At 45.0% G+C, this 17170-nt stretch overlaps 1 protein-coding gene across 4 annotated transcripts in view; it reads right to left on the bottom strand.

Annotated features, from left to right (window-relative positions):
• The window catches only part of LOC138498049 (NFX1-type zinc finger-containing protein 1-like), a 1106230-nt gene that overhangs the window by 395331 nt on the left and 693729 nt on the right, over positions 1-17170 (bottom strand). For all 4 annotated transcript variants that reach the window (XM_069621891.1, XM_069621892.1, XM_069621893.1 and 1 more), the window contains one exon: positions 10388-10493. In XM_069621891.1, coding sequence (XP_069477992.1) covers positions 10388-10493 — 106 coding nt within the window. The remainder of the gene's footprint in view (positions 1-10387; positions 10494-17170) is intronic.

Raw genomic sequence — 17170 nt, forward strand, 5'->3', positions numbered from 1 at the left:
CTTGCCCTTTTTGACGCAGGCCGGCGAAGCCTCCGCAGAGGGAAGGGCAAGACCGAAGACAATAGCCCAAGTGTACTCCAACAGATGTCAACGGTACACAGAGCGTGTTGACGCTGGTTAACAGGACTGAGGGAAACTTCTGCTACAGTGGTACCTGCCTTGACTCCAGTTACGAGAAAAGCCATCGGCGAAGTTTAAGGTCCCGAGAAACAGTGTGTTGACAAATGTGAACCCGGTAGAGGGTTGTCCGCTATGAACTGTTTGAAAAGACATAAGGATTTATGAATGAAGGAAAAGCCATAGTGAACCCAGAGGAGGGAGGCTGAAAGTAAAGAGGGGTCAGCGCCCAGAAGAGGGGGACCTAGGGGTGAACCCATCACCCAGCGAACATTGGAAACTGAAGTTCATTTGTTTATTGAAGGACCTTTGTTTTGTTAGTTGAATACATCAGGCCCTCGAAGGCAAGAGTCTTTCAAAAGAAAGGAGACTTGGCCACCGACCACCCTGACAGCTGCAAGTAGAACTGTCGTCTTGTGCTGGGGAAGCTCGAAGAGTCTTCTGTGCTCCAAGATCCCACCATAGCCTGTGCTTAAAACGTGGCAAAGGGAGACCAAGCTACAGCAGCCTGACATATTATTTGTGAACACTTCTTTCTTTTCTTGAAAACTATCCACACCCTTTTTGTATTAGTTGTAAGGTTTGACAATAGGTTTCTTAGTATATGCGCTTTTATTTGACAACGCCACTAGGACTTATTTTCATTTGATGGTCGATGCTGGCTCCCATCTTAGATTTAGGTTTAGATTAGGCATTTTTACAACCTGCATACAGTTTAATAAACACCCTTGAACTGTGATCACTTCTGTCTGTCTTTACTGTTGCCACCATGAGTTCCTTACAGTTGTCTTGCTTCCAAGACAAAAACATGTTGCCCCTGAGCTTTCCTCCCGGCAGTCATCAGAGATTGTTACTTCAAGAGTCTAATACTTTAGAAGTTAGCATTGTGTGTAGAATTGTACAGCTAATTAGGCTAATCAATAACTAATAATAGCGTGGGGACCCACGGATGTAATCTTAATACCTTTAAATTTACTGTCTGTGTTTTACAAAATTTTGAATCAGTATGTTATACTGGAAACCACTTTTTGCTTAAACAAATTCAACGACGGAACGCATGAGAAACACCCATATTTCCTATTTATTATTTTCATTTGGGCTATGTAGAGTGAGGTTTGTGATCTTGACCTCTCAGTTATTGCAGATATATTAGTGTTACTATAGAAAGAAAGGCCTAAATACACCAAGTGGTTAGTCACTCCTATCTCTTTTTGTCTATTGCCCAATTAAATTTTGATTACTTTTTCTTCAGAGAAAATCACATAATTTTGGATTTAGATAAATTAATCCTTAATCCATTCCTTTTGGTACATTTGTGAAAGGCGTCTAAGGTATGCTGGAAAACAATTGCCATTTGATCAGATAGTATGACGTCATCAGCGTAGGTAATCCACTGCAGATGCTAGTGACCAATATGAGGCCAAAAATAAGGTACTTTATACAAATTAACTACTAAATTAGAGGGAAATAGATTAAACAGGTAGGTTGCCAGGATGCAACTTTGCCTTAAACCTCAATGGGTTTTAATTTTTGAGAAGAGAAGATCGCCTTCATTTAGCCTCACCTGTATCTGTGTATTAGAATACAGAATAATTAAAATAAATTCTTAATAGACCCTCCAGGATTCCCCATGCAGACTTGTTCGAAAGAAGTGACCTATGTGGCAGGTCAGAAGAAGGATGCAGACATTCTGAAGAGATATGTCACGAGATTTTATTAAAGTAAAGTTAGAAGACCTAACTTTCCCTATCACTATGGGTTGTCCCTACCTATGTTTCTAACTAAAGTGCTTGTCAGTCATTTGTGAATGACCAAAGGAATAAGTGAGCTGTCCAAAACTAACCTACCTGACCGTACCACTATGAAAACTAACTTAGGTTAGAAGAATGTCTCTCTTCTCCAGAGGGTACTTCTGGTACCAGTCTGTAGGATTCTTTATTAGTACTCAATCTTCAAATAGTCTCTCGTGATTTCTTGGATCAGTCTCTGTATCTCTTCAAATGGACTTTTGCCCTTTTTCTCCTCCTTTTGAATCGCTTTCGGGGATCTTTGATAAGATCTGTATTTGTGGTTGCTGGTTTCAGCGTATCCTTGGAAAACACTCTCTGGTAGACTTTCCCTCCTGGCCAATTATAGTTCAACTTGTTATGGCCTACTTGAGTTTGTACATTTTTCAATTCAATAGTTCCTCTGAACTCTGGGTCATACTGTTCTTTCTCTTTTCTGTTATATTATTCTTGCACATAATATCACATTTCTTTACCCAAGGTATTATGAGCCAGTGTTCTTTTCTCTTAGTATTCAGATCTTCAATAATTCTTTCTCTTGCATTAAAATACTAAGTTAATCAGTTTCAGATTGAACTTTGCTTCATGACTGCTACTGGGATGAGTTGCTTGCACGGTATAATGATTCCCTCTGGGACTCCCATTATTCATGTTCTCTTTGTTAACTTCGACTGTGAAGGAGAAAGTCTTCGGGAGCCTTATTCCTTGGGGAGCTCTATCTTCTCCCGTACTATCGTCCGTTTAACTTCGTCTGCGTTTTGTTCCTTGGGCTTTCTCTTCTCCTTGTGGCATTTGGGTATTCTGATGAGTGACCGGACACCCTACTGGAGGATGCTTGTGGTGGTATTGTCGCGCCTTGAAACACTTGTGTATAGGCGCGTTATAAATTCCATATCATATCACATCGGCCATGGTTTGTGGACCATCTATCCAGCACGGATCCTTCGTGGTCCCACCACCATCTTTTTCTGGGCTCCTGCCCTTTTGGCTTCTCAAGCTGGGGATTTTCTTTTGTGCTGGCATCCCACTGTTCAGTGTAGTGCGAGTTTAAAACTCGCAGACTTCAAGGCTCACACCTTCCCTGCCTTTTCCAGATGTTACGCAATTCGGTCATCCCTTGCTTGTGTATGCATTGCTCTCTCCATATTGCTCATCGAGTACATGCTGTTCAACGTACTTGTCACAGTGGATTGGATACTTCAATTTAAAGGCACCTGTTCCTTTTCTATGTGATGACATCTATTAAGTGTTTCTTCATCCCAGTCTTGTTGTTTAAAAGTCTCTGATATTTTAGAACATCCCATATAGGCCATGGTGTGCACAGCTTTAAGGAGTTCTTCACAGGAACAGGAGTTGTTGTCGCCTAATGGGAAGTCTCTCCTGGTGGGGTCCCACATGCCTCCCCTGCCTCGCAGGGGGGTGGCTCCCTCTTGGGGAGAAGTTACAAATTCCCTCGATTTGTCACAACTATTAACACAATCGGTTGCATATGGCAGTCTATGCAAGCCAAATACACCAGTACTTTCGCCTTCTGGCAAGCATGGTGCTGAATAAATGCCATTGAAATCCCACTTAGGGTTGTTCCCATGTGACGCTTGAATCCAGTTCTGAAGTTTATGTAACCTCCCTGTAGATATTGCACACGATTCAATATCCCTCTATACCAGTGATCCAAACATTTTACTCCTAAAGTTGGTCTAATTATTGGAGGCCAGAATTCTCAAGTTCCTACGTAATTCTCTCTTTTCATTGTGCACTACCTGATCGTAAATTTACTTCCTCTCTTTGGGCCTGTGTGTTAATGTTTTGTAAGAATCACATAACTTTGTTTCCTTCAGATGTAAGAAGAAGTTTGAGTAACTCGGGAGACCAAGGATTGTGTTTCTTTGATCAATCATGAATGTAGCAAAAGGGTAGATAAACCTCTATTGAAAGCTTTCACCAAGTGTAAAACTCTTTAGTCTATTCCCTGCTCTATCAACTACTGATTCTGAGGCACATTCCACTACTTGAAGTGCTGATGATGGCCCTCGACATTTAGAACTAGGTCATCATGGTCACTGTGTTTGGTCTTTACTACCTTAAACTGTTGACATAGCGCAAACAGAGGCCTTGAAACATACATATAGTCAATAGTTGACCCATTGAGACTTCTTGACCACGTTGCTTTATTTTGGATATCCCCGTTCACATTTACCTTATCTAATTCATGCCGTCCACAAACTCTGCCCAACATACACCCCTCAAGCTACTGTCAGTGAGTATATTCTTCTCTCTAGAGCATCAGCCAAGTCAGGGTATACACCATTCATGTCATCCACCACTAGAATCAAATCTGGCCCGTAGTTCACTTTTCACATGATTAACAGATCACTAAATTTGTCTATCAGCTCTTCTACAATATTCACTAGATTCCAGTAAATATCTAACAGTAAAACATCACTTCCGTCATACCAATCCTCCCATGACAATCTCACAGCCAGGAATTCAAAGTATGAATCCTGAATGCACTCTACATTTTTCCCATCTGCCTGATTTACTGCTGTTATTAAGCTACTGGAAGGTCTAGCTAATGGGCTTTTCCTGACTCTTTGCAATATCTCTATAAAACCATCTATAAATGGAGATTCAAGGAGCCACACCTCATGTAAAAGAATGTTGTTAAAATTCTTTACATTTGGGAAGGATGCCTGTTAACTGTAGACATTGGTGTGGGCCCTTGTTTTCCATAACAGAACAGTAAAACAGGAATTATGAAATATGATACTTTAGTGGCTCTCCGTCTTTTCTGTTCGTATGTAATGATCAGGATAGCCATGAACAATTATCAGGCATTTTATGAACTGCAGTTTTATCATTTACCAGCAGCTCTTGGATATGCCTATGACCCTTCTATAGGGACATGACATACCCCAAACGCAATACGGTTTAGCCGCCTCAGCCAGTAACTTATTGCAAACAATTCTTGAGGGTATGTGCAAAACTATCAAATATGTACTCCTCTCATCTATAAACTCTACTTGGGCCACATCACTAGAATGTATTGTTCTTAGACCGGGAGAGCTATGTGTGTCCATGGGCAAACCACCACCATCTCCTCAGACAGGAACCCAACTGACGCAACTGAATCCGCCTGCAGTTCAAGGACGTTGATATGCCACGCCTTCTCCTCAAAGAGTCATAGGCCTCTGACATCTAGTGAGGCGTCGGTCGTGTCCGTCTCCTGATGTGCAGGGGTCCTCAATGGAGCTCCCTGCGAGATGTGATGGCAAATGGACCACCACTGCAGGGATTGGGGGAAAACTTGATTAAGGGCTATCTTGTCGTTCCATGAGCTGGGGATCTGCTTCCACCTGGTGTGAAACTCCTGAAGCGGCCTCATCTGCAGCCTGCAATGGGACCTTTTTCATAGGCGTGGAAAATGGCTATTATTACCAGCAGCCCATCCTCCCAAACGTCATCCAGAAACGGGACTGAGACCAAAGTCTTTCTGGAGGATTCTGGCACGGGAAAAGGAATCCCTCCATCTTCTCCTCTGCAACCAGGTTGAAGAGCTTAGCCACGCGGGAGATCATTGCCTGTATGGATCTCACTTCATCCGGGGGAGTACCTAGATGGCAGGTCTACATCTGGTGGCTCACCACCTGCAGGGACGTACTCCTCAAAATCGTATGTACCCTGGGTTCCATCTGTATCCGGGTTAGTGTCCATACCACTGTCCGTTCCTGTGAGGATCAACTCCTTCACAATAGAGGGCTGTGAAAGAGGTGGCTGCAGGGTCGCAGGTACTGGAGGAGGTCGCACCAGGTGGGGCAGAGACGGTGTTGGTGGACTGGTCACAGAAGCTGGGCCCGGAACCACAGGAAAGCCAGGAGCCACAGGGGGTAGTCACTGCTGAATCTCAGAGACTAGAGTGTGGAGGGTTGACAAAATGTCCAAAGAAACATCTCTTGGCAATGGATCTTTCGGAGCCTGAGGCATTAAGACTGGTGCATGAGGCCTGGGGCTCGTAGAGCAAGCAGGCGGAAGTGGCTGTGCAGGCTGTGGGGCCGGCTCTGGAAGAAGGCCAACGCCACCCTCCATAGGGTGTGAGCCAACATCTTCAAAGACTTCTTCCTCTGACAGGATGGCAGGAGCTGGAGATACAACCCTTGGAGGCCCCACAGGAGTGGCTGGTAGTTGATAGGCCCTTGTGGGCTTTGGTAGAAAAGAGATCTTGAGGTGCCTCCCTCTCTCTGCTCGAACTTCTTATAAAGGTGCCCAGCACAGGTGCACCTGGAAAAGACAGTGCCGGGGGAACAGACCCAGGCCTTGACGGAGCCCTTGGCAATGATCCCCTTGAGATAGCCATCGTGACCGTTGAAATGGTACCTGCAGTCGTCGACGATTTAGTTGATGGGAGTCTTCATCGAGGATGATGACGATTTCGACAACGGCCTTGGTGTCGTCGACGAGGAAGTCTTTAGGGTCATTGATGATGACGCTGTCGACAACGATGAATGATTTTTCGTCGACAGCGACTGTGTGGACGAGCTGCGGCCCTCCAAAGACGGTGTTCCCTTCGTGCCTGTCGCCGATCCAGATGACTGAGACGCCTTGGCAACAGTGCTCATTGACAAAGTCGAAGCATGCAGCGACCTTGCCTTTTTAAGTACCTTCCCCTTGGAAGCGTCCTCATAGGATCTCAACCTCTTGCCAGAGGGAGTGTGCTCTTTGGGCCTGCTAGCCCTAGCAGAGGCATAACTGCATACAGACGCCGACTCAGAGGCCTTACCTTTCTCCAGCCATGAAACCAATCTCTGATGGCGTACCTTCCTTGTCTTAGTGGAGATAGACAGGCAGATGGGGCATCCCTCCACATTGTGGTCCGGGTGCAGGGAGTAAATGCACTTGTGGTGGTGGTCCTCAATGAAGACGTTCTTCTGACCGCATATGGAACAGGCCTTGAACAGGCTCTTATTCTCGGCCTGCGACATGGTATGTGAACTAGGCCCAAAACTTGTTCTGCGGCCTCAGGTGACTTAATGATCTGACGGACGGTGGGATCGAGGCTGGCAACGGACCTCGCTGGCGACAAATCACAACGGTGACAGATTGAAGAAATTTGGAAGAAAAACTATCAAAAATAGGCAAAATACAAAAGAAAAATTGAGGCGCGAAACTCGAAGACTCCCAACACGAAAATGTGCAGTAAAAATCTGAAGATGGCCACAAGGGGTGGAGCTAAGGAGGACGAGTGCTGCCATTGGTTGGGGCAGTATGACCCGAAGTGACAGCAATATGCTATACAAGCGACAATGCAGTTTTTAGCTTAAAGCTAAACTGCTTTAGTTTACCGAGGATTCCCAGCCTGACGACAGGGAATCTTCATAGCATGTGAATACATTCAAGACCTCATGCTGGAGAAACAAAATTACTATGGGATTTTCAACCACCCCTTAGTCACACCAGGTTTCAAACGAAGGAGGGATTTACCTCGAGGTCTGAAGGTAGTAACACAGAACAGGGCCTGAAAACGGACATGCTGGCACAAGCAAAACCTAAAACAAAATGTAAGGCCCTCCCGGGCACTATGAGGGTGAAGCTAAGGGCTCACATAAAGGAAGAGTCATCAAGAGAACATCACGTTTAGATCCAGCACAGACAAGGTAATAGGGGAAACAGGTTTTGATGCACATCAGGTCAAGCATTAGAAAGACAAGCAAGGTAATCCAGGAGACGGAGCAAGGTTCGGTACACAGCGGGTTAAAGCAGCAGAGGGACAGGCAAGGCAAACGAGAAGACGAAGCAAGGGTCGGTACAGGGACAAGGCAAGGGTACCCAAACAACCGGAAAGGACTCACCGAAGCATTGTGGAGTGCAGCGCCTTCTTCCACTGCTCCTTTCTAACTACCGTCTGTCTGACATTACATCCTCTATGATTGACGCCAAGTCGTGTTTGGGACGGTATCGGAGGCACGCAATGGCGAAGGCTGCTGGGAAGAGTGATCTGGGCGTGCAAGCGCCAGGGGAAGCACCATTGATTCCAGAGTCGTCGTCCTGGCATGACGATGTGCCCCAGAATCCTGATAATAATATCAATTTAGAGTCATGGGAGCTGGTGCATGAAAACAGCTTCAAGTACCACTAGTAAATCCATTCAACCAATTCACTTGCAGGTAAATAGATTAACCTCTCTTGGGAAGGAGCTGATTGTTAGAGTTTGGTTAATGCTATAACATGCTATTGTCACCATGAAAAATGCCCTCAACCATGTCTGATGTATTGCATCTAGCCCTAGTGCCAGTCATAATATTTTTCTTGATTAGTTCGGGTTACTTCTGTGACTGAAGCATCCTCCACCTGCTTTCCTGAATTCAATGAGATGTGTTCTTCCGCCTGTATATCACTTGCATTTGAGGATTTTGTCAGGAAGGGGCTTCCATCTTTATTTTGCACCATCTTTTGTTGCTTCCTTTTTCATGATCCTTTTCTTCCTTTGGTTATGCTGTATTTCTTACAGGTGTAACTCACAGTTCATCATTATCCTTCATAGCAATGCAATTAGAATTCTTCTTATTGGTCACCTGTGAGCATAAGACTCGTTCAAATTTCCGAGAAGACTTTCCTTTATTTGTAGTTGCTCTTTTTTTCTTTTTATTATTGCCACCATTTTCTTTCATGGTTGTGACTACATGATCCACTCTTGTGCTCCTGAGGTTTTGGTTTATACTTGAGACTAATCGCAAATTACTTTTCCTTCTCTATTATCTGGGAGTTCAAATCTTCAAACAGACTTGCAAGTTTGAATTCGCCTTCAAGAGAATACCGCAAATCTTGCTGCTCCAGAGACATGCCATCAGTTATTTCACTCAGGTTTAGTCTTACATTGGCGATTTCCCAACCTGAATTTTGTGTCTGTTCAGAAGCATTGAGACCGGCTCTCTTATTGAGAACAATGATCATCAATCAAAGAAGGTGATGTGCAAACATTTGTCCTCACTGATATTTTTATATAAGCCCACTAATGAGTTGAGAGCTGATATACAAATTTCTATACTGCATAATTTCTCTTCAGAAACTCAACTCAACGTGGTTCTGACGAGGCTCGTGGGGCCCCCTTTGAGCCTCTACATCAAGCTTGACTCAAATTCCTCTTGTGGAAGATGCCTTTCCTAGTGGCTATCACCTCTGCCAGAAGGGTAGGTGAGAACCAGGCCCTATACTGCAAGCAGACATACCGGACTTTCCACTAATCGAGGGTGGTGCTACGTATGCACTCCACCTTAATGCCGAGGGTGTGGTCGGAATTCCACCCCAACGGGCCTTTCGGGTTACCTGGTTGTTTCCCGAAACCTTTGTCGCCGGCAGAAAGGGCCTTGCATTCGCTGGACGTTGCTCGTGCCCTGAAGTTCTACGTCACACGCACAGGCTTTCAGAAGACTTCACAGCTGTTCGTAAAATTTGGTCCTGTGTCCAAGACTTCCATTTCAAGATGGCTCGGTCATCGGTTAGCTAACTGACCACTGCCCGGCCATCTGAGAGCCCACTCCACCAGAGCGATTGCTGAGACGACGGCGTTCCTGTCCGGTGTGCCCCTGCTTGACATCTGCAGGGACGCTATGTGGAGGTCCACTCACACCTTCACGAAATTCTACTGCATCGACAGCGATTCCAGGGAGGTGTCCAGAGTCGGCCAAGCAGTGCTACGCAACCTAGGGTAAGTGTAATTGCTTCTGTTAAGCCTTGCCACCTCCCGTGGTTGTTTAATGTTGTACTGCTATGTATTCATTATTCATCAGCATGTGAATCCATGCCAGACCCCATGCTGAGAAGGAACAAGTTACTTACCTGTAAACTGTTCTCCAGCAACGGTCTGGCATGGATTGACATGCATACTCTCCCTCTGACCCCTCTGCGGCTCTTCTTCATACTGCCACTTTACATGCTTACCAAATCTGAAGATGGCTGCCAGAGGCGGGGCTTAGGGAGAGGGCTGTCATTGGATGGGGGCAGTATGACCCAGAGGACAGTGATTGGTTTAAAGGAGAAATACAGTTTGTAAGTGAAAGTGAAACAGTTTTTTCTTTTACCGAGGATTCCCAGCCGGACGACAGGAAATATTCATGAGCATGCGAATCCATGAGAGACCCAAGCTGGAGAACAACAGTTACAGGTTAGTAACCTGTTCCTTACTACAAATCAACCTACCCCAAAACCTACTCTGAAAGATTGTCTTTAATGGGATATTTGTTCATAAATGAGCTGCAAGGAAATTTTGCAGCTACTCAACCCAAAACCTAACTGTTCACAGGAGCCTATGCAACACTTTTTAAAAATTAAAAGCCCAGGCATTCGCCAGAGGAATGTCTTATTCAGGACCCCCTTTTTATGATGAAATGTGATTCTCGAAAGGTCCTCATGCTCAACTTGGTTCATATAGTGAGAGGGGCACCCACTATAATTAGTTCTCAAATGCTGGACTTGGACTGCATCCAACTTACCAAATCTCTGTTGGCTGCTTTTCTTTTTTGGTGTAGGTTTATTTGGTTCCTGCTGATATTTTGATGAGATGTTCAGCCATGTCAGCATCTTTGAACTTTCCATTCCCTGTAGGAAATCCAAAGTTGTGTGATTAAATAGTGTTCAATGCAGAGTCATTGCAATCTAAGGAACAATGTGCGCATGAGTGAGCCATTGAGTGGATCAGTGGTTTAAAAGACAGGTGGAGTGAGTTGATTGAGCCGCAGAATAAGTGTGTGAGATAGTGAGTAGGTGAGTGAGAGACAGTGAGTTAGTGGGAACAAGAGTTATCGAGTGTCTGAATGAGTATGCATTGAGTGGGCCTGATGGACTGGATGAATGAGTGACCGAGTATATGAATCTGTGAGTCATTAAGGGAGCCAGAGAATTTGTGTTAATGCATTAGACCGGTTGTAATGAGCGACTGAGTGTTAATTGAATGTTGTATGGATTGGTGTGAGAAGCAGGGGATCTACACAACAGAAAGAAGGAAATGGGCTCCAAGATGGTGGGCAGGAAAAAAGCGTGGTCTAGCCACTGAATCCCAAAGTAAGCTCAGTTGAACCTAGGAGATGCCTCTAATCCCAGACCTGCACTACTTTCGAAACACATGGCAAGACCCACACAAAAACCCCAGCACAATGGGAGGGTAATAAGTCCAATAACAGCCACAGACCCCAGTGAGCCACTGTGTTCTTAAAGGAGGTTGGAGACGGTTGGTGAACAGAGACGATTTAAGACCAAAAAAATAGGCCAGGCAAAATAGAGGCAGAAGATGATGGCAAGCAAGGGTTTTTAGAAGAGGAAAGTATTACTGAGGAGAAAATGGTAATATCAAGAGGTAATGGTGATATTGTAGAGGAGGAGGTAACATTAGAAGGTAGAAATAGTAATAATGAGGAGGTTCTAACATCACGAGATGGAAGTAGCATTGAGGACGTGGTAGTGTTGAAGAGGTGGTGGTAATATCAAAAGACAGACCTTTTATTGAGAAAGAGGTGGTAACATCAATCAGGGGGAGGAAGAGGTACTGAGGATGGAGTGTTAACGTGGAAGGTGAAAGTGGGAATAAAGTGGAGGTGGTAACATCAGGAAGCAGAAGTGGTTCCAAGGTGGAGAAAACATTAGGAATGGAAGTTGGTATTAAGAATCATGTAACATCTGGAAGTGAAGGTGGTATGCTGAAGGAAGTTGTTTTGGTAAAAAAGAGCAGAAGGAAGGAGGCCACCTTGAGGAGGAGCTAGCAGGAGGACTATGGGAGAAGGAAGTTAAGAGTAGCAACCAAGAAAAAGGAGGCATAAATTATCATGTGAAGCATCTGGAAGAGGAAGGAAAGGCTATTTATTTTGAGCCTCTTGAAGTAGTGACTAATCAATGCCACCTAGCCACTCTGCCAGGAAGTTCTGGTTTGCCAGGTTAGCCCTAGACAGGCCCAGAAGGTGGAGGGAGGAGCAAGAGTGCGACAGGGGGAGTGTATTAGGAGAGGCAGAAGGGAATGAAGGGGACCACGAGAAAAGGGAATCCTCTCTATCTTTCTCTTTGTCCCTCCAAGATGGTTCACAGTCCATTCCTGCCTGGATGAAGAACTGTTGGTTGTAGTTAGTCTTTAGGGCACAGGTTCCGGGAAGCCAGCAACTAGCTAATACACAAAGAAAAGTTATAGTAATTGTAAGGATGTGGAAGGAGGAGATTTGACACATGTGACATAATTGTTGGTAAGGGTTGGAGAAATACCTTTCTAGCCCTAATACTATGCAGGGTTTCCGTGCCTCGAATTAATATTCTAAGGAGTCCATCAGGAGAGTCAAAAATAAACAAGTCTGTTGTATCAACATTGCTATTTCCAGCCCTCACACTTAGAACTCAAAGTAATATGAAAAAGGGATCTTCTTTAGTCTCAAAGTTATATTCTGGCTTCCAAAATAAAGTTCCACAAATGGTGCAAAAAATGAACTCCAAAAGGAAAGACAGCATAAGTCCTAGGTTGTTGTGCCCTCCAAATGTTTATTTCTATAGCTTACCTAACCCAAGGGTATCTGGGTGCATTCTTCATATCCAAAGTTACAGTACAGAAGGTACGTTTTTCCTTACATTCTTAATATACCATATCTCAGTTGCTGAGCACGAGTCATTACATTACAAAAAGATGTTTCGTTGCATTATAGATTTGCTTACTTTTCAGTTGAGGAGCAAGAGTGATTACATTGCAGGTGGTGTAAGGGTTGCATTGCAAAGATCATGGGATAGCCGAGTGCACAACATTAGGTAGTATGAGGCAATGCAGTTAGTGAGATATGCGAGGACCTAAAATGACTTATCTCCTTGCACGAAGAGCCAGGTTTTTCGTTTTTTTCTAAAGGTCCAGTAGGATGGTTCTGCTCTTAGAGGTAGGGGCAAGGCGTTCCAGAATTTCGCAGCTTGGACTGGGAAGTTGGTACCGCCTGATTTGTGTAGTTTGAATCTGGGTATGTTTAGGAGGTGAGCCAGGGTAGCTTGGGTAGGTCTGAGGCTGATATGCTTGGTAAATCTGTTGGTTAGATATTTAGGCGATGCATTGGATAGGCACTTGTGGGTTAGTGATAGTGTTTTGAACACATTTCTTTCCCGAACTGGTAACCAGTGGCCATTGCGTCTGGCCGCTGATATGGTTGGTTTTAGGGATGTTGATGGCCACTCTCAGGGCGTTGATCTGTAGGACTTGTAGTTTTTGTAGGTTACAATTATTGGTTCCCACATACAAGGCATTGCAATAGAAGTCTGGAAGCTATGAGGGCCCTCGCCAAGGTAATGCAGCTATCTGGCGAGAGGAGGGGTCTGCAGGCATTTATCAGTTTGGAAATGTAGGCAGCTGCTGAGGCGGTTGAGTTTACTTGTCTGTTAAGGATGAGGGCTGAGTCCAGGTAGATGCCTAATATTTTCACTTCTTTCGAGACACAAATAGTTATATTGTCAATGGCAAACGATTTAAATTGGTCGTCGAGTTTCCTTTGTTGATTCTGTGAGCCAATAAGGAGAAGCTGTTCAATGACAGTCTTTTCCTCTTTCTTTCTCCTTGGTTTCACAGCCTGCCTGGTACACTATCCTGCCAGGTACTGTGACTATGAAGAGTGCTTTAGCTCTCTCTCCCCAGAGGTGAGTGAGTCACAGGATTTGCCTTATATGTGTTTTTCAATTGTGCATTTTCTTGATTGACTATTACTGCTTTGCTGGTCACAGCCAACCTGGTATACTCGCCTACCAGGTGCTATGCGTATGAAAATTGTGTTGTCTCTCTCTCTTCATGTGGGTGCAAACCCCAGACTCACTTTGTCTTAATTGGGGTCTTCTGTTTTTGCTACTACTACTACTACTTCTTCATCGGGTACAGCCAACCTGGTATACTCTCATGCAGGTGATGTGCATATGAAGATTGCTTTGGTTCGCTCTTCAAGTGGGTGCGGGTCCCAGACTCACCTTTATTTATAGTCTTGTTGTTTTACTACTTCTACTACTACTACTACTACTACTACTACTTTGGTCACAGCCAACCTGGTGTACTATCCTACCAAGTACTGTGACTATGAGGATTGGTGTGGTGGCCTTGATTCTGTGTATGGGTGCTGGTCCCAGACTCGCTTTCGTGATCCTCCCCTCTTCTAGCGGTCCTGCGAACTGTCCCAGTCGACCCACCCTCTCTGAAGAGCTTACTGGTGCTTCTTAGTTAATCATGCGTGGTTCGGGTTCTTATGGAATCCCTCTGCTGCTCCACGGCTGGCGGCGCTTCCGCGCTGACCTCTGGTCTCTGCTCTGCGCGTCTCAGCTTCTTCATGTGCTCCAGGCGTCCCGACAGGATGGGAGCTCATGCTTTGGCCTCCCATTAATGTCTGTTTGCAATGGAGCTTCTAGGGACACTGTTACCGGCGTGCCTGCATCCCGTTCTTAATCTACAGCTGTCAGTATTTGAATCTCCCGCTCCCTCTGGGTGGGCCTCGCTTCGTTCCCAGTCCTTCCTTTTTTATTAGAAGAACGGTATTAGCCGTTCTGCGGCATCTAGTCTACACAAATTGATTCTGCGGAACCTGACACATGGCTCCGTTGCTCTTCCTCATTCCAGTAGTGAGGTCTCTGCGCCTCAATAGGTTGTTGCTGCTCTTCCTCGTCCCAGTTGTCAGCTCTTCACTCTTCATTAGGTTGTTGCTGCTCTTCTTCATCCCATTATTTCTTGGGGGACGTGTCATTGTATATTCTGCAAACATACATGGAAGTGTGTGGGGTTATGTCTCATGCAGAATAACAGGCTGAGGGTGGTTGGGGTGCAGGGGAACTATACAGAGTATCTCCTAAGGTGTGATCCCTCGTCCCATAGGGGGATTGCCTCCCCATGAGATCCACTCTCCGAGTACCACCCCCGGCGGACTATAAGGTAGCGGCTTCACTTCCCTGGCCTCATGGCAAGGGGCTTTCACCATTTAAAGGTGACCATTTTGTGAAAATGGCACCAGTCTTCTTTTATTGCCATTTTCGGTTTGTGAGGTCATTCTTGGGTTTTACTCTGCGCTCTAAATCCAGGTTTGACCCCTTTGTTCATTTTGCCTTTGATGGGCTTCAGTACTGAAACCCGCCTCTGACTCCAGTGTGTCTGGAAGAGCAGGAAGTGAGGGAGGTTCCTGAAACTCTCCTGTCCTTTGTCTTTAGGAATGCCTGAATGCACCGAGTCCTGATTGGTTGGCTGGCTATCCTTTTAGAACAGTACCCTTCTGTTTGAGTGACAGCTAGGCTGCGCATAAATGGGAGAAACCTGCTTAAAAGGCGAGGGTTTTGGGACTGAAGACAGAGTCAACCACTGGGAAGAACAACCCGACAAAGAAACCGTGAACGAAGCTTGTTGTTGCATCCTCCTGGACCTTTGAACTGCCCGGCGAAGCCCTGCTGCTGTGCTGAAACTCCTTTTTCTTATCGACAAGAGAAGCCCCAGAAGGGGCATCTTTTACCCTTGGGTTAGTGGGACCAACTAACCCTGAGACAAACTCCACTGGACCATCTTCTCCGACTGGCTGTACTTCTTTGCTGCTGCAGGAAACGAGTGCCAGGGGTTGGGAAATCCGTAGTCGAATGCAACATCTGTGATCCGGCCAGAATCGCCAGGAGTCTCCTCTGGAACCTCCAGAAGCAGTGGACCAGAGCTTGAGGCCCCTCACCAGAGTGTAGGACTCAAGGAGTGAAGGAAGCCCAACTGGTATCCAAGATCCGCGGTTGTGCTGTTTACCAAGCGCTGAAACTGCAAAGTGCTGCTGATCTGAAAAGAGCCCGTAGCTGTCGCTGACCTATGAATTGCTGCTGCAGAAGTCCTCCAGACGTCGTCCTTTTTGTCCCCACAACTGAGACCCAGGATCTGCATCAATATAACCAGACAGAAGCCAGCTGGACCCTCTTCTTTTAACCAAATGTACTGTTCCGACTTGGGGTACTTACCTCAGTGTCGTTAGCTTTGCTCTTCTCAGTTGACACATGCAGTAGCTACTTTGCTAGAGTTGATTTCAGCTCTACCCTTCACAAGTGTAACAGCTTGTGGCCCTACAGTGATTTTTCTTCCACAAAATCTCTTTGTGCAAGACTTTGCTATCTAAGAAGTGCCTCAGCTCCATAGACTGTGCTCCAATTGACATTGGCTGTCCTTTCTCCCTGCAGACTCTTCTAGTACATTTGACTTTGATACTTACTGTCCCTCATAGGTGATAACTTGGTTTTTAACTATTATTGCTGGGAAAGGTTTTTATCTAGACTTCATTGGGAGATTTAAAATGCTTGCATGCTCTGAGAACCTGTTTAACCGTTTTCCTTCCCTTAACCTTTCCTTTCTACAAATCCCAGAATCTACAAAGTGTACTGTAAATGCCATTACTGTCCCAGTTAGTGAAGTCACCTCAGGGTGTAGGAAGTGTGTAAGAAGCATCCTTGAAGAGCATCTACTAGCTTTGGGCTGATTCTGGGAAAGTATATTTGATTGTTAGATACATTGCCCTTTTTAAAGAATGCTTATTTAAAAACTGCTGTTAATTAAATAAATAAATTATTATTTATAACTACAAACCTTGAGTATAAGTGTTACTTAGCTACTTGTATTTGTGGATTTATTTGCTACAGCTCAACAGCTCACAATTACCCCTCTTGAGCCAAGCCTGGCTGCTCAGTCAACAGGTGTAGTACAAGGGTTGTGTAGTTTCCCACAGGGTTACTACATCAATCCTTGCCTAACACTGGTGGCAGGCAGTGGGATAGACTAGAGTGGGTACATTGATTAGTTGCTGTACTTGGGCCCAACTAAACCAGCCACAAGGCTAAACTCCATCAAAAAGTGAAGCAATTGTAACATGCCAAATATGGATAACTTTAATGAGGCAGCCCTGATTGTCCTGACAGTAGATCAACTGAAAGACATGTGTAAAACCAGTGGTCTGACTCTGAAAGGAAAAGAATGTGAATTGAATTACAAGGTTGTTGAATCACCAAACTTTGGGTAGTAGGCCTGTAACACATACTCATCCAAGTAGTGTGGAAGATAACGATGAGGATGCTAGTTTACAGTCGAGCTCCAATCTGCAAGAGGAGTTAGAGGAGGTAGAAGAGTCTCAGGAAGAGAGACCCTTTATGCCACAGCCTGCGTTATGACTCAGCCATTTTCCATTGAGACCCCATAAGGTCCACAATTAAGCCCATAGTATGTTCCTCTTGAAAGAGGAAGATTAGAAACTAAATGCCCATGCTGAAGCCAAACATCAAGAGGT

Source organism: Ambystoma mexicanum, chromosome 5q (genome assembly GCF_040938575.1).
Source record: "Ambystoma mexicanum isolate Mex_15411 chromosome 5q, UKY_AmexF1_1, whole genome shotgun sequence".
Lineage (NCBI taxonomy): Eukaryota > Metazoa > Chordata > Amphibia > Caudata > Ambystomatidae > Ambystoma > Ambystoma mexicanum.